We start from the raw sequence: 25204 nt of genomic DNA on the forward strand, positions 1-25204 counted from the left end.
TTTGAAAGGATTGTCGAGATCCAGTTTATGGGGGAGCCACAAGTACAGGTTATATTTATGTTTCAGTGGCTGAAGGCCAAGCTCTCCTTGATGGCTTCAAGATTGCTGCTACTAGACAAATTCGGAGACTTGAAATTGAAGGGGATTCTAAGATTCTCGTCGATGCTATCAATCTTAGGTCTGCGGTACCTTGGCAAATCAAGACTTTAATCACGGAAATTCAGCGTGCGGCTTGTTATTTTGGTCATATTTCTTTCCAACATATTCTTGGTGAAGACAACTTTGTGACGGATGCTCTTGGTTTATTGGGTCATAATTTGGATGGAGTCCAAGTTTGGTTTAACACTTCCCTCCTGCAGCTTGGGTATACTATTGTGACTATCTTGTTGAATATAGACCTGACAATTTCTGACACGACCTGTTAACTAGTAACAAAGCAACATGAAATTAATAAGTTTTCGGGTCAACACAATAACGAATCGGGTCGTTATCAAGTAACCTAATAAGTATTTGTTAAGATAACGGGTCGGTCTAGGTATACACGTGAGTAACTCGTTACACGATAAAAAAATTATTAATTTGATAATTTTATGCCATTAAAAAAAAAATACTAAAATTAACAATAGTAAGATTTAGTCTTGAGCCGAACTAAAAGTTAATATATATATATATATATATATATATATATATATATATATATATATATTAAATTAAATTTAGAAAATTGGCTCCAATCTCCCTCACCACACCACTATCACCACATACGACCTAGTAAATCACCACCAGTCGATCTGCTATTTTTGTCTCCGATTATCTCTCTTTGGATCGAGCAAATCTCGAGGGGTTTTGTTTTGAATTAGTTTTTCCGATGATATGTTGAAGACAGCAGATCAAGCTAAAGTTCCAATACCATTTCTCCATGATGATCGATGAAAATTTAAAGATCTTATAAAAAGAACAAGATGCAAGCTTTGTGTTTCATTGATAAGGTTTTAACTTTTGAGAAATGCTTCACAATCTTAAAAAGAAAAACACCTTCATTTTGCATATCCTTACACATTTGATATTTTGTAAAAGTGTATTAATACTTTTCTATTATGCTCTTATTTTGGAGTATGTAGTACTTAATGATAAATATATTTTTATGTTTTGAAATAATATTTATGTGACAATATAGTATGTGCAAATTTATAAAGGAAAAAAAATATATATTTTTCTTAACCGATCATAACGGATTTGATGATTTATTTGGGTAATCTGTTTAAATAATGGGTATCATATGACATGTGAGATTCCGTATTTCTTTTACCAACTCCATCAGACACCATCACTACCTTCCATTTTTTAAAAATCTTTTTCACACTTCCCTAACTCTCTTTTCCCCCGCTTTCTTCCCCCATGCCGTGTCCCTCTCTCTTTCTTCAGTTCCCAATGTTTAGTTTTTTTGTTATTAAAAGTTTTTGACCAGTCTTTGTTGACACCTTTACCTCCACTCACAAATTTTATTATATTCTTACCCCTTCTTCCACTCTTCCGTGTCTCCGACCTTTTCAGCCGCTCAATCTCTATCTCTCTTTCCCTCGTACTCTTTCATTTCATCTGCACGCACAGATAGCAGAGTTGCAGAGAGCAACGCAGAGAAGCAGGGAGAGCCAGACGAAGGCCCCAAAATTAAGGAGCTGCTGCTCCATTTAGTTAAAATTAAAGGTTCGGTGTGTGGAGATTGTTAGTAGGGTTATCTTATCAAAGCTCGGAATACCAAGGTGAGTGGGTTTATGTTATGTGTTGCAAATTATACTTATTTTTAAATATCTTTATTTCAAGTCAATTATGTTGGATTTGTGGAAATACTTTCAGAATTATTAATATAGTAATATGTGGATATTTGGAATTGTTCATAGAGTATGAGAATTTTAGTGATGCATTAATCCGAGGAATAAATGTAAACTGTACACGGAGATATTAGGAAAGAATGACCAATATGAGTTAGATGATGAGTTACTATTTATGAAGGATATAATAAACACGTACATGGATGATGTGATATGACATTACGTGCATATTTATTAGATATTATTGTTGTGTTTTCCATAGTAACTAAAATAGCATCCCTTGACTAACATATTACATATTCTACTCACTGAGCAACTATGGTTGTTGCGCACCCCTCACTTTTTTATTTTACAGATGAGTTATTTGACAAGGGATTTAAGAGTTTTTCTTATTTTTGTATTTTGTAAGGATTTTGTAATAGTTACTTGTATAAGAGAAGTTTTTATTTTTCATTTTTACCTTTTGGCTTCGTCACCCTTTGGGTGATGGCCATGACATTGCGATTGGGATGTTCAGGTGGACATTTTAGGTCCGGATGTGACATGACATGACCCGTTAAGATAACATGTATTGTATAAAAACGACACGAACACATCAAACATGACTCGTTTGCCAAACCTAGTTGAATGTCCTAGGGGTTTTTCATTGTAATTTTTTCTTTTGCTATATAAAAAATAAAAAATAAATAAACGAGTACTAATTAAGAAAATTGAGGAAAAGATGTCGCGAAAGAGAAGGAAACCCTAAGAAAAACTAAATTTCTAAGTCACTTTTCTACTTAATAAACCATTCAATTTTTAGACGATTAATGGATTAATTAGGAAGTGGCCATGACCTCCCTATATGAGCTCCTAGCTAAAATTTAGAGAGATTTGAAGATATCATCTCCAATCAAACTCCCTATCCACCTTCTAAGATCGGAATTCTGTCAGATATTAAGAGAGATTGGACACTGACCCACTCCTAATCATAATGATAATGTCCCAACTTAATCACCTATTGTTAGGTGTTATAATTTTATCACAAAAGAGTCTCAGTGTTATTAAGATGGAACCATACACTTATAAATTGTATTTTATTTTCTTAATTCTCTAATGTGGGATTTATTTCAACATATTCTCCTAGGAGCTCTTAAATTTAAGAACTAAGAAAGGAGCTCATAGCATTAATTACTACTATTTTAATAATATTTCAAATAAAAACTTTATTTTTATTTTGTCCTTAATAAAAATTTAAAAAAAAATAAAAAAAACATTAGTATTTCTTTTGTAAAAAACATCTATACATACGAGGTTAGTCAAAATTTTCCTTTAACAGCAAGAGACCTATAAATCCCACCTCGACTTTATAATTTTTCAAACTTTAGTATTTCTTAAAAGAAAAATTAGCTAACAATTTTGGATTTAGTTTTTGTATAATTTATCTTGTTCTATTTTTACAAACATTTTGATGTAAAAAAAAATTCAAATACGAAAAAATTTGGTAGTGAAATTTGAGAAATTGAATTTTTTATGTGTTAGTGAACAAATGAATTAGTATTTATAGTGTTGGAGGAGTTTGGGTATTGGATTTTGTAATAACCCGTTCCCAATTTTACCCTTTTTTTATAATTTTAATAAGTGAATTTACAAAAATGCCCTTCGAGGTAAATATGTTGACTTTTGTTGACTGTTGTGTCGTGTCACGTAAGACTCGTTTTCTTGGCGTATCCTTGTAGTACTCGTCGCTACGGACATGTGGGCACAAGCAGAATGTAATTTGGAGTTAAAACAAAGATTTTACGAACCTTTAAATGTCGAGGGCATTTTGTTAATTTGCCATTTGAAACGCAAGTGGTATTTTGTCTGACCATTGGATGAGTGCCACGTGGGGCCACCCCCACTTTTCTAGAACTCTATCTTTCTTTTTCTTCTTCTTCTGTAGCTCTTTTCTCTAACTCTCTAACTCTCTAACTCTCTAACTCTCTCTTAGCTCTCCCTTTCTCCCATGAAACAAACCACCAGGGCTTAAGCCTTCACGTGATTGTTCACCTCCCGCACCGCACGCTCATCTTGGATCCAAGTCAAGTGTCAACCTGTCGTACAGACCACTTTAGGTGGTTCCGACTCGTAGGTGACTTGCAATTCGTTGCATAACCTTCACGTGATCGTCGCACTTGAGTGTACTTATTTACACCCAGCCTATCGTACATATCACATTAGGTGGTTCCGACTCGTGTGCAGAAATTAGTAGATGAGTTATAGGCTCAGCCATACAGGTCACGTTAGGTGACTCTAGCTGACATGTCAGTTACATTGATTTATTTCACCTGGCTTACTTATTTTATTGCTAAGATAATTGACATGGCATATACTTGGTTTTCACTACTCTTAAGCATGATTTCTACATAGGTATGTATTACTATTTTCTGGGAAATTATACCGGTTTTATGGTAAGGGGTTATTATTTTTTCGAAAGAGAAATGGTTTTGAAAAGCTTTGTTTTTTTTTTTGCCAACTCACGTTTTCTATTTTTCACCCCTCCAGGTTTTAGCTGCTGAAAGTTCGTATCGACGAGGATTCTTGGCGAGTCTCAGTATAAATGGCTACATCTGAGGGTATAATCCTTACCTACTTTACTGTACTTTACTTATGCTCTGACGTTACGTGTGAATGGGTTCATTCCCGCTCACCAGCGCACTCTGGTATTTAGGCACTCTTAGGTTTAAATTATTCACAGTTTCCACATCACTACACTTTATGGTTTCGTCACCTTCCAGGTGTTGGCCAGCACAACTCGATTCAGAATCCTAGTAGACATTCTGGGTCGGGGTGTGTCAATTTGGTATCAGAGCATAAGTTGGGCAATATTGCATCTATCACACGCGTGATGAAAGTATTTTAGGTTCTTGAACCTAAATATCGAATCCTGCCACCTTGTCAAATATGAAAAGTGTGTTAGTTTTTCCTAAGTTTTGGGCAGTTTTGCCGACTTATCGACATTTTAGAAGATTATTTTGGTGAATGCTTTTAGACTTAAAGCGAAGAACTTCTCTGCGAAGGAAAGATGTAGATTTGAGACTAGTTGATGGCCCTAAAGCAGGGTTAATGTATCGATAACGGTGTATCACCAAGGATCTATAAATCAATTCCATCACTATTCTTTAGCCATCATTATTAAACCTTTTGAGATTGGAAATTAGAAATAGATTTGGTTCCTTGGCAGTGTCAGTTAGAATACCATCTTTTAGAATTCCTACGAGGTCTACTCTCATCAAAACTCTAGAAATGTCTTAAGTGACAATGTGGTGCTACAAGGCTAGCACTCAATGGAAGAACATCTTGGGACAATCACTTTTGGTCCCTGATAACACTAATCTTCCCAAAAGCATTAGATATTATTCCGGATCTTCAAGAGGAAGATCAACTTTCGTTTAAGTCCGTCCTAAAGTAAATTGTTAGAAAATTCTTTCTCTGACCTTAGGACATTCCAGCCAACGCTAGTTTTCGAGTTTCTTTTGGTGTTGTACTCGTCATTTCGATGAGTATAAGCATAGGTGTACGAGTTGTTACACCTACAGTTAGTAGAAATCCCCGAAGTAGAAAGTATTTTTCCCTAGAATTAATGAACCACCTCACAGGACCAATTCCTTACCAATCGTACAAAACCAACTATCCGAGTAGGCTCTAGCCTGTAATTAGCCTATGGTGGCACGACTGGTAGACTGATTAACAATGACTATTTGAGCCGAAGAAACTAAATCGTGGAAAGTTAGGAGCAGACATTGTTTTAAGACGGTAAACTCACGGTTATGTTTACCATATTACCTATTTAGGCAATCAAAACTTCTTCGACTAGCCACCTCTCGTTCACTTCCACAGGCGGACAGTGGGATTGAAATATGAAATGACATCTCATTGTTAGAATGTTTTGAGTGTCAAGAAAACGGTAAAGACCTTTTAGTTCGTGTTGTAGAGTTGGTTAGTAGTTTAGTATGTTTCAAGGATGTATACCCTTGGTGTCTTTTCTCAAAATTCTACTTGGGATGCTACCACATGCGAGGAGTAGAATACACGAGTGATTCACCTTGTTAACACCACATTTATTCTTCCTATTTCTTATTGAACCACTCATATATCAATTTTCCTTATGACTTTTCGAACGAGTCCTACCTTACTGAGAGAACTTAGTCACTACGGCTTACCGATTAGGGAATTACCAAATCAAACACTTTATCTCGGGAACTTCAAACCTATTCACGAAGGCGAAAGATTGAACCCTAGATTTGTACCTAGACTTTAGCAACTTGATAGAGTGTTCGAACTGATGGTTTAGTTGGCCAACCTTTGTATGCTGAGTTGCCTCCATGGTCTGACGAATTCATAGTGGTCTTATCGGTGATCTTCTTATCTACCTTGACAGCGAGACCAAATTCTTTAAGCTTTGTTAGTCAGCTTTATACCAGATTTCTCGATTGTAAACTTTGATTAAATTGATACTCTTCTTGCAAGATGTGATCTCAGTGGACGAGATTCTTTTCTTTTCCCAAAAAGGTTGTAGTGGAAGAAAGTTCAAATTCTCACAAAGTATTGTGAATTTCGAGATATCTTTGGTCTTGTCGATTTTATCGACAATTGGTTAGAGATTTTTGGCTATGGTGTTTTTTCTCACTCACCACCGAGGAAAGTGAGTTTAGTTGTAATGTTAGTTATGAATAAAGTTCTAACAACTGAATTGTTGTGTCACCTCACCATCGCGTTACACTCTTTGATGACATTGATCATTTTGGAAATCCGTGATGACGTATCCCTTGGATGTTTCGCCTGTGTAGAGTTAGCATGAAGGATTATCATTTATATTTCCAATGTGCAGCATTGTTTGGAATGAGCCATCTTATCCATGACTTAGAGTCAACACTTATCATCTTTGCTTAAAAATCTAATGACATTTCTCTGTGGAGAACATGTTCAAAATCTTTATCAACTTTAGATTTCTTAAGTACATATTCATTTGAAAAGAATCAGATTTGACTGGGATGGTGGAAGAATCTGGAAAACGTCTACTCTTACACTATTGTACATTATCCCGTTTGTGCAAACTCAGTTATTGTTTACCATCGCAAAAGATATAATTACCCTTGAACATTTTCTTCCATTCCTATCCCATTTCAGTTAAAGTTCATAAGCATTGAATTGACATTATTTTTGAATTATCGAGAATTGTTCGAATGATTATACTCATTTCTTGTATTCGACCGAAGATGGGGAATCATCACTATAAGCTCCCTATATGAGTTGTTTTGTACATGTAGAGAATATGAAAATCAATAATCATGATGATGAACCAATACTACGCTCACGTGGTGTTTCAATTGGTGGTAGCTTTACTCAAGTGGAAAGCTGTATTCTTCTAGTCCTAAAGCTTAAAGTTGGTATTGGTGATGATTTCTTTCCTTAAAATGGGTGCAAGGATTTCAACAAGAAGACACTTGTGAAGTCAACTAAGATAAAAGTGGGATGTTGTTAACTTCTCTGCATGATGTGATCTAAAAGTCCTCATCCATGATATGATGTGGAGATAGGAAAGGAATTAAAAATTAAGGTTCCATTTGATGTGTTTGAAGAGAATTCTTAGTCTAGGAGCGCCCTGTCTTTGGTTAGGGTAGAAAGGGTGTTTGAGGATATACAGTTCAAACTTCTTGGACAGCCACAATTTCTTCTCCGTTTGCTTCCAGAGGGTGATGGCATTATGAGAAAGTTGCTTCTAGACTTCTATACAAGTTCAGGCAAACAAAAACCTGACCAGATTATCACCTTGACGTATTTATATCTCACCGTGCTATGCATTTTACTTCCAAGTCTTTGGAAGTCTTTTTGGAGGTTATGAGTACTAGATTTTGTTCAGTATCACATTTCCACCCTTAGATTAACGATTAATCTGAACGAGCTACTCGGACCTTAGTGGACGTGTTGCGTTTTGTTTGTCCCACCATTAGTTTGGTTGCAACATAACACTATCTTTATTTTAGTTGCTTGTAACTACGGTTACAATTTTGGTTTAGCTATGGTACCATTGGGGCCGACATATAGAGATTTTATGCCCTGTACATGATTGGTAGACACTTACTCTTGTTAGAGTTAGGTGTAACTGTGGTTACACCCCTGGTTATGAGCATGGCATCGTTTGAGATATGATATAAATAATTATGTGCAGTATGTGATTTACAAAAGAGTATTGCGAACATGTGTTTAAATGATCGAGATTATGACATAGAAATATTATGATATTGATGATGTCAGCCAGCACAGCTCGATTCAAAGTGTGTCAGATTTGATTTGAATGCATTAATAATATTAATTTGACTGTTGTATTTAAATTTAGTTGTTGGATTTTTTTATTGTCGTTAAAATTGATTAAATTAGATTTTAGCCGCTGAATTTAAAATGAATGTAGTTGGGTAAGCTACACTGGATCCAAACCCAAGAGATGTGACAGCCATCGGATGCCAACGGGGCTATAGTCTTGGTCGTAGTAGGGGTACTTTTTGTGTGCTCGCCCACATGGGATCTCTTTGCCCTGATGTTGCGGACCCGCTGGAGTTGGCCTTCTCTTTTCTTCACATGCAATTGTTGCAAGTTGGAGCCTTAGCCCATGAAGACTATGTCGTATGTATCAACCCGATCAAGACACGATACATAAACGAAGTTAACGCCAAGATATATTATGTCTACATCACATCAGCAACGCATCAGGAGATTGAAATCATCGGATGTGAAACGGTGAACAAGCATACGACGACAGTTAGCTCACTCGAGTACTTACGTTGTCTGTGGTTTTTACGGAAAACATGACACATACACTCATACTCTCTCCTTTCCTTCCCCAAAAATTCACCTCACCTGAAATCTAATCAATCTGAATTCTGAAACCCTCAAATTTGTTTCTCTACTCCGCGGCCCCATTCAATTCCAATCCGCCATGGAAACCCAATCTGCAGCAGCGATCCTGATGAAATCATTCCGCCTCATCAATTCCCCCGCCGCCCACGGCCACTTCTTAGACCTCTCCGTCGTCTTCCTCCTCCCCCTCTCTTTCTTCCTTTCCTCCGTTCTCTTCCCATCCCTTCTCGACCTCCTCCTCCTCACCCTCACCGACCGATTCCCCAACTTCCAAATTTCCACCTCCGAAGCTCAACAAAACCAACCCCCACAATCACCGCCAAAACCCTTTTTTCCTTTCTCAAGTTTGCCCTCTTCGTCCTTCTCTCTTCTCTCTGCGCCGTCGGATCAATCACCCACAGCGCCTTCCATGGCTTCCATTGCCGCCCGCTGAACTTCCTCTCCGCCGTCTGATCTGGTATCTCTTCCTTGTAGCCTCTGTTGGGTACCCTTTTAGCTTCCCTGTTGGTCGTTCTGTTGGTTTTGAAAACTTTTGCACTATTCTTGTTCATGGCGGTTGGAGGGCTGACCTGCTGGGGTTTCCGGTGGACTACTCGTCACCATTCTTTACCGGTTTTGTGGCGGTGGTTGTGGTTGCTTTGTTGATGGTTTTGCTTTATCTTCAAGTGCTCTGGACTCTGGCTTCTGTGGTGGTTGTGTTGGAATCCACTTGGTGTTTCAATTCCTTGATTCGAAGGGCGAGGCTGGTCAAGGGAGCGGGGACGATTGCGGTATCTTTGATGCTGGTTTTTGGATGTCTTTCTGGGGTTTTAGGGGTGTGTAGCTGGGTTTTGGAAATGGGGATGAATGAGGCTACTAGGTGGAAGAATTGGGGACTTGCAGTGCTATTAGGAGTGACTACTGCTTTCCTAATGCTACTTATCCTCCACATTGCTGCGGCAAAGACGGCATTGTACCTGCATTGTAAGGCTGCACATGGTGAAGAGTTTGCTGATAGCTGTGATCATTTTAACTTGCTCGCGGATGATGGAAATTGCTGATGCTGTTTCTGTAAGGCTTACTTGAACCAAATGCTTATGCTACTTGTGTATGTTATTGTTGTTGTATATGTTTAGTTGCAAGTAAAGCAGCTTCAGTAATCTAGTAGAATAAGTAAAACTCTTTACGGAATTGCTCATGTTGTTTCCGTAAGGCCAAATTGCTACTTGTATGTTGATAGTATGTTATACATGTTTAGTTACAAGTAAAACAGCTCTGGTAATGGAGTTCCATTATCTGTTTAACCGGTAGATTGTCTCTTTCCTGTTTCCTCTTTCTTTTCTCTGACTTGTTCTCGTGGCCGAACAAGTTTAGTTTTCCTTCCAGTATTCCTGTAACCATCGACTCCCATCCAAGTTCTAATAGAAAAGGAAAATAATAAGGAAATTTTAATGAAAAGCTTCCGATACTGTTCACTTTAACGAAAAATTATATTTTTACACTAAAAAGTCGATCATGATACTATTCACTGTACCCTTTATTTTGTCCTTAATAACCTAATTAGTAATAAGCTTCATGATTCATGAACGAGCAAAAGAGACTAGGCACTGCAAGCACTGATGGATCAATGCACTTACAAGGGTAAATCAAATCTCCACCCTTGATCCGTCCAAGTTGAGACCCCAACTTGATAAAGTCAGCCTCATAAGAGCGTCTCCAGTGGAGGTACCAATGTATCATCGTCTATTATAGTGTTAGGACCAGCCAGATGAAATGCAGATTGTTTTGCTAGAGAAACGAATTCATATACATTCAAACCAGATTATACTATTATAGATTTCCATTGGATAAAGATAACACTGCATGACCCTAAGAGGGGAACACATACAGTACTGACTACAGAGTACGTATTATTTGGCTTCACACACCGCTACTGTGATCAATGTAGATTGTGCATTCAAGTGACCAGGTCTTTATTGTGACATTTGAGATCTTCATGCGTAGGTTGCCTCCATAACCTCGACTTGTCTCTCGTTTGTTTTTATGTCAACTGCAGTGCTTGTTTTCTTGTTTTGGATCTTACTTTCTGCAATCACTGGATCTGTGCCGTTATGTTTTTCTTTGGCATCTCCATTCTCAGTATTATTGCATTCAATGATTGTTTTAGTCCAACCACTTAGTTGCTCGGTTGCTGCTTCATCTGTTTACAAACCAAACACCAAAAACTAGTTAAGGCCATGTTGGTATAGAATCTGTAGATATATGTGCATGTGAAAGTGCATTGTGCATATATATGCACCGAAAACTAGTTGAGACGAACCTAGTCTTGGGACAGTATGGCCGTATGGGTGCCTTATGATGAGTGGGTTATCAAATGCAGTGGCAAAATCCTCCGAAGGTCGTCTTAACCAGTCTTTAGCTCCTATGAAGTGAACAGATTTGGCCTTGATAGGGTCTTTGTAGGCAATGTCACATATGCTGGGATCTCTGAACATTGCTCCTGATGTTGATATACAAAACTTGAAAGGTGGATGGTCCTTCAACACCTTACCCTGCATCCCCCAAATTTGTACTTCAACTTCAATATGATATAGTTGTATGTCTACATGTACGATCTTTCTATGTTAAGGGTGCCCTTAACTTTCTTAACCATGTTTCGTTAGATGAAGTTGAAATGAAAATGCAGACCGTTGAACGGCTAAACGATACATATACCTGAGCTTGGTAGCCCAATAGGAGTCCTGATAGCGTCGCACCCTGCGTAAAGATTTTGAGAATGTGAATTGAGCCCTGTGGAAGCAAACACGTGTGTGTGTGTGTGTGTGTGTGTGTGTGTGTGTGTGTACCTGAGAAAAACCAAGCAGACCATCAAAAGGGCCCTTGGTTGTTATGTAGTCGCATAAATAAGTGATGCATTCTTCCAAGTTTGTGTACTCTGTGAAGTCCTGATGAACAACAGCACAACAATTCAATTCATTTTCTGTGGATATCCTTTGGGAAGCAAGAAAGATGGTTGATGCGGTGCGGTGGTGACACTCATCACCATCATCCTCAAGCCTCAAGCTCAAGGTTTGAAGTGGTTAGCAAAAATGCACTCTATCAGTGAAAGTGTGTAATATTTACCTTGTCAAATTGAAACCACTCGTAATAAGGTGGTGGGTAGATGCCTTCAATGTCAGATTTTCCAGCAGCAGGAAATATACCATCGGGAAAATCCTGTAACCATAAAATAACACACCATGATTTTATATTGTTTATATTTCATGATCTCTTAAATATGTTTTGATTTTCCACGATCCAACCGCATCAAAAAAAAAAAAAAAAAAAAAACCAATTTTTTTTCAAATTTAGAGAGACTCCGTCTGTGTTGGCAACACGACCAACTAATTGCTGTAATATTTCTCTTTTCAATGTAAAAAAAAAAAAAAAAAAAAAAAAAAAAAAAAAAAAAAAAAAAAAAAAAAAAAAAAAAAAAACAGAAGGTACGTAGGTGCATATATACATACCATGTCAAATTGAGAGGCGAAAGAAGGCCATTTGGTGGTAATTTGGTTTTTGAGAAAGGTGCCGCTCGTTCTAAATCCATGGAGGCAAAGTATCTTCATCTTCTTCTGGCTTTCCATTGAACTCTGTCTTTCGTCCCACCACCACAATGTTCTCTTCAATCCAATGCACACTAAGAGCCAAATGAATGAATGCATAATATAGAGTAGAAACAGAGAGAGAGAGAGAGGAACGTGTTTCCATCTACCTACCTCACAACTTAAGACCCAACTACTCTCTCTCTCTCTCTCTCGTTCTTTTGGTTGGTTGGTGTTCCACGTGCACTCCCCTACTACATACTTTGAAGCCACAACCACCCTCAACTCTTTAGTATGAATGTTACACGTCTTTTGATTTTCTAATATGAATGTTACAAGCTAATCGATAAATTGTGTAACTATCATTTTTAAAAGAGATGTCAAATCTTAGGTAGCGATATGATTCTGTATATTTGACATCAAAATTCTTTCAACCATAGTGTTTAGAAGTTAAATTTGACGTCAATAGGCCTGGCAAACGGGTCGTGTCTGTCGTGTTCATGTCGTTTTCGTGTAACACCTGTTTTCTTAACGGGTCGTGTGGTGTCACACCCGTTATCTTAACGAGTCCTTAACAGGTCGGGTCACTTTACCCACATACCACACATTGCCACATAAATATTACTTGAAAACATTAAAACATTTGTCGTTTAAGTACTATATCTACACTCGAAAATAAGAGCCTAATAAAAAAATAATACATACACTACTAATCTATTACAAATATTAAATGTGCAAGGATATGCAAAATGAAAGAGTTTTTGTTTTCAGGTTGTAAGTCTTTCTCAAAATTTTAAACCTCCATTTACAAAAATCTTCAATTTACATCGATCATCAGGAAATTGTATTGGAACTTTGGCTTGATTTATTGCCTTCAAGAGTTAATGAGAGAGAAGAGTAATAGCCTACAATGGATGGTTGAGATTAAATCTTAGCCGATCCAATGGTTATCAATTTTTTAAATTTAATAAAAAAAAATATATATATATAATTATGAAATGGACGGCTGAGATTAAATCTTAGCCGATCCAATGGTCATCAATTTTTTAAATTTAATTTAATATATATAATTATTATAGTTTTTATGTGACATCCCGTCCCGGAAATATCGGAAACGGGCTTATGAAATGACCCTTTTACCCCTAGCTTGTTTTCGTATTATTGTTTTTGGTTGTTTTGTGTGGTGTTGGCAAGCTTAGGGCCACACACACACACACTGTCTCACTCTCACTGTCTCTCTCTGTCTCTCTCTCTCTCTGTGAGTTCCCCGAGCCTCATTCCCTTTCTTCCTCTTTGAAAACGTACGGACAAACCCCAAAACCCCTCAAACCTTAACAGATCGAAGAAACCAAGTGCACCATCAAGTTCGTGAAGCTGAGAGGAGTCCAGTGGTACCAATTTCAGGTAAAGACTTTGACGTTTTCACGTCGATTTTACAAGCTCCGTTTTAGTCACTGTTCATGCAAGATTAATCTAGTTAGTTTTTGAACTTTTGAAGCTTGTAGTTGTGTTGGTGAGGTCCCAAGGAGCCTCGGAGTGCTTCGTTGGACAAAATTGGACGTCGGGATCGTCCTGTTCTAAGTTGGCCGGTTTTGGAGAATTTGCACAGGTATAATCTAGTGAGTTTTAGGCCTTAAATTGTGTATGGTTGTGTTCTACTAGTTTAGGGCTTTATTTTGGTGCAAGAAACGTGAAGAATGGTGGAAAAATGAGCGAGAAAACCCAAGTTGCAGGTTTTCCCAGTTTCCGGCGCCGGCGACGTCGCCGGCGATTGAATGAAGAAGGCGATGGAATATTCCGTCAATTCTGACGGAATATTCCTGACGCCGTTAACGGAACCTGTTAGTTTTAACGGAATATTCCGGGGTTTTAACGGAATATTCCTGACGGCGTCTGTTGACACCGTCAGTGTGCATGGCACGTGGCCGCGCGTGGGGGGCGCGTAGGTCCGTGCCTTGGCCGGCGCGTGGGGGCGCATGCGGCGGAGGAAAATTATTTTAAAAATATGGTTGTGATCCTGAGGTTGTGTAGAGCACGTGGGTATATTCATTTGTCCATTTTGAGCAATGTATGAGAAGTTATTACGAGAAGTTAGTTATGTGCTTTAAAGTTAACGTTTTTATAGTTGTTTCGCATTTAGGTGACACGTACCCCGAGGACGAGCGTGCACACGCGAGGCAGGGGGGCTACGACCCTTCTACATACCAGTGAGTGGGCTTTTGTTTTCCGTATATACCTATATACATTTATATTCCCAGAAATTGATTTAAAAGGGGTTATTTGCCTTATGCCATGCATGTTATTATTATCGTTTATGCATCATTGCACACATTAGTAGTGGCATACATATATATGCATAGGGCTGGGCACGGGCCGGGCCGGGCCCAATTTTGAAGGGACCGGACCGGACCTAAGTTCAAAGGGAACGGGACGGGCCGGGCCGGGGATTACATTTTTTAATATAAGAACCGGACATTACCCGGCCCGGTTGAAACGGGCCGGTTCGGGCCGGGTCCACAGGTCCCTTTTTTTTTTTTTTTTTTTGTTTGAAAGAAAAAAAAAATTGTACAGAACTACAGATTCACCAACACCAGGTGGTAAAGTCAGGTGGTAAAGTCAGATCACGATCACGATCAGTAAGATATCCAACTTTAAGATATGGTAAAGGAAGCTGTGAAGATTAGAAATTATCATGTCAGCAAACCAAAAATATAATCTCTCAACCAACGAGATTAAGCAGACATCAAGTTATGACCACTGAAAGAATTAGGAAAATTAAGTCTCTCTCACTGAAGGGATATCCTTTTCTCCATATAAATATCAAATCAAATTGGTTGAGAAAGAAAACTATGGGAACCTTACATTGTAATTTGGTTTCAAAGCATGAGCAGCTGCAATGTAGATAGCCGATTGACTATACAACTCATTAGGTGAAACTTCTTTGGGGTGTCCAGATCCCCCAGTTCTTAGTGTGTCCTCAGCCAATCCGTACTGCAAGTAAGAAAAAGACCAAGGTTTGGTAATTCAAGTTACGGGGGATTATTAGATAAGAGAACCAGTGGTTTCTTGTTATCCACTATAGAGGAAACTGAGAGTCCATTTAAATTATGAATGGAGTATCACATTATCCTAAAATTATTAAGATAAGTAACAAACTAACCAATACGGTTCCAAGATTGTAAATTGCTCGATGGAAATCAAACTGCAACTGAATAGCTGCGTAAAAAGCAATAAAAGGAAAGGGTGATGGCTTTGCAGCTATATGTTCTATGAAACTATAATGCAAGAAACAGAGGAGTATGACCTGATGCGTAAAAAGCAATAAAAGGAAAGGGTGATGGCAGAGGTGTGCCAGAAGAACAGAAATCTTGTTAAGAAGTTCACAATGACATGGTAATAGAATAAAAGGCTGAGAGGGAGTAGAGATAGATACGTCAGGATTTAACCGCATGTGTAGCACAGAAATGTTTAGACCAATATTTAAAAATTAAACTGAAAGCAATAATTGAAGAACATCAGTATCCCACAAAACAAGTAGCACAAAAGCTCATATCCAAAGGGAAAAAGAAGACAAACATTACCAATATGAAGTTCACAAATAACAGTACATCAATATGAAAGAGTATGAACCTGAATGACATAATTGCCATACTGATCTTGTGCCAACATGCTAACAGCTCCTAGAATCTCATCCATAACTTTACTCTCTGTATTCTCATCTTTGCAGTGCTCAAGAACTCTCTGCCAAATGAAAATATTATTGAATATTACACATTAGTTCTTTGTTGAAAAGAATTACCAGATCAAAGAACAAAAAGAAAAGAAAGTATGAAGTATCTCTACCTGTATCACACGACACCCATATGGATGGGTTGAAAGGGTCACGACTTGATCAAAAAATGTTAACACAATAAAACGAATGGCCTCTTCAGGGACACATTCAATACACTTCTGGATGACATGGTTCCCATTCTGATCACGTACGCAGCGCATGACATGACCGTCAAGTTCTTCAACCATTTTGATCTTTTGGTCCAGATCAACAACTTCTATTGCCTGAACATGATAACAGTACATTACTGCTAGAACGTACCATAGCAAGCCTTGGATAAACACATGAATCTTAGTTACTAGCATTAACATCAATCAGATCATGTGCGTTGGTATGTAGTTATTATCAAGCCTCCCTTGCTGAACAAAAGCATAATAATGGAAACAAAAAATAATATTCTGGTTTCCCATCTACATTTACTTGAAAGGTAACCCTCTACTTGAAACAAAAAATTACAAATACGAGGAGAAATACTATAGCTGCTGATGCAGATCCATGAATCACATCCTCCTGCCTAGACCGACAACTTACCAGAGACCAAAAATTATGTTACAGATTGACCAGTTTGCACAACATAATCAATAAGCAAAAACTAATCCCATATTCAAAATCAACAACGTGGTTCAAAATCCACGATTTCCTAAATCACGCTTCACCAAAATCAATCATCAAAAGTGATTAACTCGTAACTATACATCAAGAGAACATATATACATATGTCTGTGTGTGTGTGTATATAATGTATGTATATATAACTTTTGTTTTTACCTGTACATGACAATGTCCAGTCCATGAAGCTGCTTCTTGCAAAGATAACAACAACTGAGAAAATCGGAAGCCCAAAACTCTCTTCCCACTTCACCAATACTCCATGGAGAAGTAGAGAACACCCCAGGGGCCACCACCATACCAGCATTAGGATCATCCACAACCCAACTCAGCTTATCATCGAAATAAACCCGCTTCGATGTCAAATTGTTTCCGAAATGCGAAATCACACACGTATAGCTCTCAGACAATTCATCCACCACAGCCCCAGCCCTCTCCTCGCAAAACCCACCTCTGAAATTAGCTGCAGAGACTATGGGGATTGGGCTCGACCTTGGTGACTCTCACATCAGAGACGGACTTCAGAGTTCAGAGTTCAGAGACGAAGAGGTCGAGGTCAGAGACGGAGAGGCCGTCGAGGTCGATCGAGAGACTGCAAAGACTCTCACATCTCACGGAATCAATTAGGGTAAAACCAACGGTCATGATTGGAAGGTATGTTTATTTTCAATCTGGGCCGTCCATTTCAATTACAAACGGGCCGGTTCGGGGCCCCGTTTTTCTATAAATCTGGAACCGGTCCGACCCTAAAATGCCATTACCTAGGCCCGCCCCGCCCCGTTTCCCCTATTTAAAAACAGGACCCGCCCCGTACCCGCCCCGACCCGCCTATACCCGCCCCTACCCGCGGGCCCAGGACCCGTTTGCCCAACCCTATATATGCATATTGGTGCTGTGGACGTGCAGGTAGGTGCCAGGTAAGTGTTATTCACGTTTATATTTCAGTAGTGGTTAGAGATGCTTAGAGAGCTCATAACCTGCACCCCCGGTGTTAGTGCTCCCGCCCAGAGTAGGGCACAGTCCTTCACGTGATGTTCACCTCCCGCACCACACGCTCAGCTTGGATCCAAGTTAGGTGCATAGGCCTGTCGTACAGACCACATTAGGTGGTTCCGACTCGTAGGTGACCCGCGATTATTCGCACAGCCTTCACGTGATCGTAGCACTAGAGCGTATATATATGTTACACCCAGGCCTGTCGTACAGACCACTTTAGGTGGTTCCGACTCGTGGGCAGGTTTAGATATTGAGATTGAGATTTGAGCTCTAGATGTAGCCGTACAGGTCACGTTAGGTGACTCCGGCTGCCAGATTACATGATATTGATTATGTTTATACCTGGGCACTTGCATATCGTTATGAGAATTCGACATGGCATATTATCGAGCATGATTGATATACCTTGAGCATATTTGGCATATGTATTATGTATATATATTTTCTGGGAAGTATACAGGTTTTACGGCGAGGGGTTAGTAAGTATGTTATAAATGGTTTTCGAAAGCTTTGTTTTTGCCCACTCACGCTTTTGTTTTGCGCCCCTCTAGGTTCTAGTTGCTTAGCCGTTGCGGTGGTTTCCCTTGAGGGCTTTCCGACGTTTCTGACAGACACTCCCCATTGTAGGGTCGCCTTCGGGCGTACTACTGTTGTCGTTTTTGTTTGGGCTGCTTTAGACCTGCTCTGAAATTGTATCTCACTTACTAGCACTTATATTAGTACCTTGTATGCTAGTTTTTAATTATTCGTACTTTTATTTTACTACTTTATTAGCTTCCGCACGTGCACAGGGCTACGTCACCTTCGTGTGACGGCCAGCACGCTCCGATCTCGGTCGGGGTGTGTCATTTTATGGGTATAAAATTGTTAAATTAATGTATATAGTTATTATAGTTGATTCATACTTTTATTAAGTATATAACATAAGATTTTGTGATATCCACATCCACTAATGTAAATATTTTAAATTGAAGATCAAATTCATTCTTTGTATTCATATAGGGTCAAGGAGTGTAGCTGTAAAAAATCATCAAAATCGGAGTTAAAATAACCGTTAAATCGTGATTTTTCGTTTATAACCGTCGAAAAGTTTTGTCCTGTTACTTGATCTCTGAATATTTGGTTTTTGCAATTTTTTGCTGATGTGATCTCGAAGCATATACAAATAAGTTTGACGGTTGGGATCATTGAAATTAGTTTCGGAGAATTCGTATCCCATAAAAACAATAGATTGACTAACATTTGGAGTTTATTTATACTTTCATCAATTATAACATAAGATTTTGTGGTATCCACTTGTGTAAATATTTTAAATTGAGATCGAATTCATTTATTGTATTCATATAGGGTAAAGGAGTGTAGCTGTAAAAAATCATCAAAATCAAAGTTAAAATAACCGTTAAATTGTGATTTTTCGTTTATAACCGTCGAAAAGCTTTGTCCCGTTACTTGATCTCTGAATGTTTGTGTTTTGCAATTTTTTGTTGATGTGATCTTGAAGTATATAACAAGTTTGACAATTGGGATCGTTGAAATTAGTTTCGGAGAATTCATATCCCATCAGGTTCAATGGTGTGTGTGTATTTATTAAGATAGTTTTTATAAAATTTAATTCAAAATTTAATATATATATATATATATATAATTATAATTAATTATATATATATATTTATTATAGTTTTTAGGGGTATAAAATTGTTAAATTAATATATATAATTATTACAGTATTTTTTTAGGGTTATAAAATTATAAAAATAATATTCTGCTGATCGTGTATCGTGTTACCCACGTGTATACCCGAATCAACCCATTATCTTAACAGGTGCTTATCGGGTTACCCGATAACAACCCGATTCGTTATCGTGTCGACCCGAACACCTGTTAATTTCATGTCGTGTCAGGAATTTCCAGGCCTAGACGTCAATGTCAAATTTATTTTTAATTAATTTAATATCCCTTATTCCACTAACACTTTAACCAACAAAATTTTGTTTCAACAATTTTTTTTAATAAATACAACCCATTTAAAACTTTACATTAATAAAAAAATAAAAATATTTGACAACTTAGTTGGAGACGCATAATATTTGACATAAAACTTCAGATTATCACATCAACCATCAATTGCAATTTAATTCCAATAATTTGACATTTCCATTGAAGATGGTCCTCACAAGTCCAAAACCAACAACGTTCGATTAGAATAAATAGCAATCAACTGAAAACTATGCACATATATAAATTGAAAAATCATGAAAATATCTAGTTGCCTTCTCTTAGTACAAGTCCAATAGCTGGCACGAGCAATTGAGCATCGTGTGAGTGCAATTATGCTTTGGATGCTTCGCAATAAATAGATCAACCCAGTTCCTGTTCTTTTCCGGTGCACTCCCTTTAAAGGGGTTAAGGGTGTTTCGTGGTGTAATCTATTTAACGGTAACTACGGTAAATTTGGATGGTGATTTTAGTTGATAAATGAACTGAACATTTCAGCTAGGGGTGCCCTGCCCTCAATTCTATTGATTGAGGGTGAAAGTAGAGCCACTCTTACGACTCAAAACGATAAGTACTTGCAGGCATAAGCATAGTCAAGTTTCAGCAATTTAAATCAGATCACCGTAACCTTGTCAGAAAATACCACAAACATATCAAGAGAAGAGACCAACGAAAACGAAAGGGGCGGCAAGCGGGTGAATTTAATCCATCACTTTTCTCAAATTCATGTATTTTACATGCATTTCGGCTCTTTGGCTTTTTTAACCCCTCCTCCTCCATCAATCAAGGACAAATAAGTCACAAACTGCATAACAGAAGTTCCAATCAATCATTCATCCCTCTTAACTTCATAATCTCTTCAAACTCTTCTTTCTCGCATCTATTTTCTTCTTTTCTGCCTGTGCTTTTGTCAATCCACCTTCCTTCCTCACCGTAGTAGCAGACCCACTTACTCCCGTCTCCGTTGGAGCTACAACGGGTGGCTGATCCTGACCATTTCCTCTAGTGGTGACTGTACTAGGTGCCAGTAGTGATGGGGATGCAGAGATCACCAGCAAAGCAGCACCGGGTGCTGTGTTCTTTTGATCAGCATTAAGCGTCAATGTGTTAGTTTGATCAACGTTCAGTGCAGTTGTCGACTCTGAAATAGCTCCTGTTTTAAACTTGTGTTTTGGCTTAGCATGGATTCCAGTATAAAGCCTACATGCAAGAAATGAAGTCTACTTAAGTTGCGTAGTCATGTGTAATAATATTATCCATAGTTGGCATATGCATCTTTTGGTTTCTATAACAATTGTGATAAAAGCCGGCGTGAATAAGTTCCTTCCCCTGCTCCATTTATCTGAACCCGAAACAGATGACATTATTACTATAGCTCACCTTGCATGTCTTGCATACTCCTCATAATTTTCAAGGAGCATCTTGCCTGCCTGTTCATTCAACGCTGATTCTGGAAATGGTTCAATCAATAGACATCTAACTACCTGTTATCACAAAGCACGGAGCCAAGACAACTTGAGTTTGTAAGAGAACACAAAATTCTCAGATGAATAAGCAGAAATGAAAGAATATAACTGAACCATCAAGGGAACTTACAATCAGAACATGTCGTAATCCAAGACTTGGATTCCAATCCTTTTTCAAGGTGTTGACACAAATCTCACCGTTAGTCGCAATGTTTGGATGGAAAATCTTCGTCAGGAAGTAGCCTACAACAATTATTTTCCAGAAATTATAATCCAAATAGGGACTAAAAGAGTTCTACCATATATAGGCCTTTCATCAACAAAAACATCTTCAGTTGTGTATGGTCACGCATTCCAAACAGAACAAGGGAACAGAAATACGACATGTCCACTTAAATGATAGTGTTATCAATTACGTCATTTATGATCATAACAAACAAACCTTTAGGAGGAGAGCGCGGAAAGTCCTTGGACAATAACAACTTCATGTGGAAAACACCATTCTCATAAGGAGTGCCAGCTGCAAGGCCAAGATCGTAGCTCAGTAAATATCTCAAAATTATTCAAATGATGCAGGAGCGAAAGACTAAATTACAGTTTATGCCAAAAAATAAACGTGCCTGGCCCTTCAATATCAGCATATATGATTGAAAAATCATCATCGTTAAGCCCAACTTGAATGCCCTCAGGAGGGGATTCATCAAGACTCTTCAATTCCTTCGCAAGTTGCTTAATTACATTTGGTGGGAGATTTTCATTTGTAGCCTGAAATGTTACATGACCAAAAGAATTGTAAGAAGAGTTTGAAAGGAAAAGGACGAAGAAATCATCAGTTGCAAACTGCAAATAAGAAGAAGCATGACAATCCATTTGTTGCAAAGAAGAAAGATAGACTCCAAATAAACCAAACAATGAATGTGTGCATATAAACTCTGAACCGCTATATTCCCATGTTGATGTTTCAATATAACAAGGATTAATTATTTACACCAGGAATGGAGTTTCATGCACATACGTATTGCTGTAAATTGTTAAACCACCATGTAGTCTCAAAGTAGAACGAAAAAATCTCAAATTAGTTTTGGATGAATAAGCATGCAATTAAACATCTATCTGCCTTTGATTTAGTCCAGCGCCAATGTATGGAGACGTACTAGTCCATATAACTATCATGTTCTATTTTATTATAGTTTGGCAATAGTGCAAAGCAAAAGAACTAATTTTTATGTACAGAGACACAACATTACCATAAGAAAAAAAAAAAGGAATGAAGTCCTCAAGAAAACTTTGGCTACCAAAAAGAGAATCAGCAATTCAGCTTTTTTATGTGCCACAAAATTCCCAACTGCACTGATTAGAGTGCTAGAATAAGGAAAGCCGTAAGCCGATATGCCTGCAATAACACATTAACATTTAAATGAAAAATTAGGAAAGTAGAAGTAAGATCAGTGATGTCTCATAATGACAAATAAAAGACAGAATGAACAAGCATGAGACACAAACCCTTGCTGCTCAAACATTAAACAGAGTATTATTAGTATTTGATTGCCAACAGCAACATAAAAACTGTAATGCAGACCGAAAAAAGAAAGGTACAAAGTATTATTAGAATTTCTCTGATTCCCTGATAGAGATATTTGAAACAGAAAATAGAAAGGTACAAAGTAATATGATTATACGGAACTAAACATTACCTCCCAGAACCATTGTGAAACATACATTCCCAAATCCTCATGACTATCAATCCAATCTTGTATCTGTACCCCTAGAATTACCACTGATACTACCTAAACAGTTATCACACACCACTGAAATTCCATCAAGTTTGACTTCAATTAAGACATGCAACAATTAAATCTCTCCTCTCATCCTTTCATCTTGTAACCTACATTTTCGACATTCTCATTTTCTCACTTTCTTTTGCGAGACTAGCGGAGATTGCTTAGTTTCCAGATAAAGGCTTAGTTGAGTTGATTTGAACATCAAAAGCACAGGTTTCTCCTACAGTTTGGCTCTCTAAAAGGTTTGTCTCAGCGTGAGATAGGGGATCAATGGTTTGGAAAGCTGCAAAAGAGATTCGGCCTGTTTTTCTCCAATTGCTATATTTACAAAAATATAAATCAATAAAGTTCTGAATACAAGATATGTTTGAAAGAAATGATCCTCACAAAAACAAAGATCATTAGAGTCAATACAATCCAAATTCCAATTACAGGCATAACTACCTTAAGCTAAAACTTAAGACAAACGCAATGCGCTTTCAACGAAGGAAGAATATAAAAAGTAAAGAGAAGTGCAAAAGCCAGCATATTCCAATTTTGAAACCTCTAAAAGACAATCGACGAACAACTACATCCTGAATCCACTAACACCTAAAGGCATTACCAAAACCAGCTCACACTAACTTCAAATCAATATCCATACAAATATGATAAAGTCAACAAAAACCCAAATGGCTTATCTTTCATATAAGGAGTGGGAGAGAGAGAGAGGGAGCTTTAGCTTTCAAGCAAACATCCATACAAACAACAACCCAGTTGCCCAGAAAGCAAGAAAAGCACCTCAAAAGAGAAAACTCAAATCAGATCAAACAAGAAAGGTCAAGTACCAAAACCCTGATGCCCAAAGATACCATTTTTCCCCATTTGGCAGAATACAAATTACAGATCGGTAAGTATTTACTCAAGAAACAAAATCAGATCCACACAAGTCGATAATCGAACTCAGAAAAAGAACACCAGCCAGCCAAGAAGCATCAAATTGACCAAAATGGCCGTCCAGAAAGACAGATTGAAGAAAAACCGAAACCAAAGAAAGAAATTTACCCGACCCAGATGAGACTTAAAGAGAGAGCGATTTGTCCTTGGAATGATTGAAAGGGTTGATTTTGAGGAAGGAAAAACTATGTATTATATTATTATTTAGACAGATAATTCCAATTTTACTAACTTACTTTTAAAGTTTCAAATTAAATTCTTAAATATCACTAAAATTCAAAATAAATCCACGCAACGTTTAAAAAGGACGGAATCAAAAAGTAGGTTAAAAAAAATAATAAAATAAAAACCAGGTGAAGCTCTGCAAGAATCATGAGGGTTTTTGTAGACGTTGGATTGCCTACGTTAGCACTGGCAGCTGCAGTAGTGGCGATTGCAGCTTTATTGGCATTCGCGATGGAAACAATAGTAGTGGTGATGGCGGCAGTGGTGTAAGAATGATGGTTGCCGTTGTAAGTGGTGACGATGACAATGAGGGTGATGGCGGTGGCGGTAGCGGATGGTAAGGGTATGGTAGTCGTGCAAATAGTGACGTGTGGTGGTTGGGGTGGAGATGTAACAATCTTCTAGCAATGACAATGGTGGTTGTGGTTGCAGTGGTGGTGATTATGGTTGTGGTTGTGGTTGTAGTTATGGCCTTGTGACGGTGGTGGTTGGCGACAGTGACGACAACAATGGTGGTGGTAATGGTAATTGTGGTTGTGGCAGGGGCAGAGGTGGTGGTGGTGACGATTGTGGTGGCCCTAGTGGTGGTAACGATGTTAGTGGTAATTGCATTGTTGATGTGAGGTTAGTGGTTGTAGTGGTAAATGACGGCGGTCGCATTGTTCTTCAAAAGAGAAAATGTATGTAGATGAATAAATAATTTTCTTTTTAAAAATTAACGAGAATATTACAGGAATTAAAATTATCCATTAAAGGCCCAACTCGGCTTTTAAGGCTTTTAAAAACAACCTACATGTTGATTTTAAAAGCTATTGTCTGAAGGACATTGATTTAAAAATAAGCATGATATTTTATTTTTAACAAACATTTTGTTTATTACTTAATTTTAAAGTGAAGCAATTATAGGTAAAAAAAAATGCAATACTAAGCGAGGCCTTAATCCAAATCCGACTTTTATTATTTTAACTAGTTGGGTTAGAATTATGTAGAAATCAGTTTGATTCCACCTCTACCTCGAGATAATGATCCAAACTGTCTAATATTATAGGTGTCTTATCATAACTCGTTTCTGGAAAAAAAAAAAAAAAAAAAA

General features: G+C 37.8%; 5 protein-coding genes across 10 annotated transcripts; 1 reads left to right on the top strand and 4 right to left on the bottom strand.

The window, feature by feature from the left end:
* Positions 1-8372: 8372 nt before the first annotated feature.
* Positions 8373-9881, top strand: LOC148692362 (uncharacterized). The gene is made up of 3 exons (XM_088680919.1): positions 8373-8477; positions 8618-8719; positions 8873-9881. Exons 1-3 carry the CDS (start codon positions 8373-8375, stop codon positions 9749-9751), a joined length of 1086 nt encoding a protein of 361 aa, XP_088537045.1. The 3' UTR covers positions 9752-9881.
* Positions 9882-10497: 616 nt separating this feature from the next.
* On the bottom strand, positions 10498-12497 carry LOC137745786 (uncharacterized). Its single transcript, XM_068485798.2, has 6 exons — positions 12197-12497; positions 11814-11906; positions 11537-11635; positions 11406-11447; positions 11011-11242; positions 10498-10890 (listed from the first exon to the last, which is right to left on the bottom strand). The coding sequence occupies exons 1-6, from the start codon at positions 12389-12391 to the stop codon at positions 10685-10687; spliced, it is 867 nt and encodes a 288-aa protein (XP_068341899.2). The 5' UTR covers positions 12392-12497; the 3' UTR covers positions 10498-10684.
* Positions 12498-14628: 2131 nt separating this feature from the next.
* LOC137731494 (uncharacterized) lies at positions 14629-16324 on the bottom strand. The gene is made up of 5 exons (XM_088681074.1): positions 16115-16324; positions 15902-16012; positions 15432-15487; positions 15134-15262; positions 14629-14942 (listed from the first exon to the last, which is right to left on the bottom strand). The coding sequence occupies exons 1-4, from the start codon at positions 16289-16291 to the stop codon at positions 15238-15240; spliced, it is 369 nt and encodes a 122-aa protein (XP_088537200.1). The 5' UTR covers positions 16292-16324; the 3' UTR covers positions 14629-14942; positions 15134-15237.
* Positions 16325-16867: 543 nt separating this feature from the next.
* LOC148692363 (FCS-Like Zinc finger 14-like) lies at positions 16868-17357 on the bottom strand. Its single transcript, XM_088680920.1, has 2 exons — positions 17256-17357; positions 16868-17212 (listed from the first exon to the last, which is right to left on the bottom strand). Exons 1-2 carry the CDS (start codon positions 17355-17357, stop codon positions 16868-16870), a joined length of 447 nt encoding a protein of 148 aa, XP_088537046.1.
* A 3044-nt stretch (positions 17358-20401) lies between these two features.
* Positions 20402-24153, bottom strand: LOC137745143 (ubiquitin-conjugating enzyme E2 22). Of its 6 annotated transcripts, XM_088681905.1 has the most exons (8): positions 23995-24035; positions 22864-22956; positions 22417-22562; positions 21790-21934; positions 21612-21689; positions 21300-21412; positions 21084-21187; positions 20402-20903 (listed from the first exon to the last, which is right to left on the bottom strand). In XM_088681905.1, exons 2-8 carry the CDS (start codon positions 22874-22876, stop codon positions 20552-20554), a joined length of 951 nt encoding a protein of 316 aa, XP_088538031.1. In that variant the 5' UTR covers positions 22877-22956; positions 23995-24035; the 3' UTR covers positions 20402-20551. The 6 variants fall into 6 exon arrangements, with proteins under 6 accessions (XP_088538031.1, XP_088538033.1, XP_088538036.1 ...); XM_088681907.1 differs by lacking the exon at positions 22864-22956 and having other exon boundaries at positions 23995-24153; XM_088681910.1 differs by lacking the exon at positions 22864-22956 and having other exon boundaries at positions 22465-22562; positions 23995-24152.
* Positions 24154-25204: the final 1051 nt, after the last annotated feature.

This window comes from Pyrus communis, chromosome 12 (genome assembly GCF_041283825.1).
Source record: "Pyrus communis isolate YQ-2024b chromosome 12, ASM4128382v1, whole genome shotgun sequence".
Lineage (NCBI taxonomy): Eukaryota > Viridiplantae > Streptophyta > Magnoliopsida > Rosales > Rosaceae > Pyrus > Pyrus communis.

Bases quoted from the DNA above. Each gene is read 5' to 3' on its own strand.
- LOC148692362 (XM_088680919.1), top strand. From the start codon at position 8,373: ATGGGATCTCTTTGCCCTGATGTTGCGGACCCGCTGGAGTTGGCCTTC. The intron at 8,478-8,617 runs GTATGTATCAAC...GACGACAGTTAG, and splicing joins TAGCCCATGAAGACTATGTC to CTCACTCGAGTACTTACGTT. The intron at 8,720-8,872 runs TAATCAATCTGA...GCCACTTCTTAG, and splicing joins AATTCACCTCACCTGAAATC to ACCTCTCCGTCGTCTTCCTC.
- LOC137745786 (XM_068485798.2), bottom strand. From the start codon at position 12,391: ATGCATTCATTCATTTGGCTCTTAGTGTGCATTGGATTGAAGAGAACA. The intron at 11,243-11,405 runs GTATATGTATCG...TGGGGGATGCAG, and splicing joins TATTGGGCTACCAAGCTCAG to GGTAAGGTGTTGAAGGACCA. The intron at 10,891-11,010 runs GTTCGTCTCAAC...GTTTGTAAACAG, and splicing joins CCATACTGTCCCAAGACTAG to ATGAAGCAGCAACCGAGCAA.
- LOC137731494 (XM_088681074.1), bottom strand. From the start codon at position 16,291: ATGGTTGAAGAACTTGACGGTCATGTCATGCGCTGCGTACGTGATCAG. The intron at 16,013-16,114 runs GTAGAGATACTT...TTCATTTGGCAG, and splicing joins ATGGGTGTCGTGTGATACAG to AGAGTTCTTGAGCACTGCAA. The intron at 15,488-15,901 runs GTTCATACTCTT...CTTTTTACGCAG, and splicing joins ATGGCAATTATGTCATTCAG to CTATTCAGTTGCAGTTTGAT.
- LOC148692363 (XM_088680920.1), bottom strand. From the start codon at position 17,357: ATGACCGTTGGTTTTACCCTAATTGATTCCGTGAGATGTGAGAGTCTT. The intron at 17,213-17,255 runs GTCTCTGAACTC...CTGATGTGAGAG, and splicing joins TCTCTGACCTCGACCTCTTC to TCACCAAGGTCGAGCCCAAT.
- LOC137745143 (XM_088681905.1), bottom strand. The intron at 21,935-22,416 runs GTAATGTTGTGT...GTAACATTTCAG, and splicing joins TCCTTTTTTTTTTTCTTATG to GCTACAAATGAAAATCTCCC. The intron at 21,413-21,611 runs GTTTGTTTGTTA...TAATTGTTGTAG, and splicing joins TCCGCGCTCTCCTCCTAAAG to GCTACTTCCTGACGAAGATT.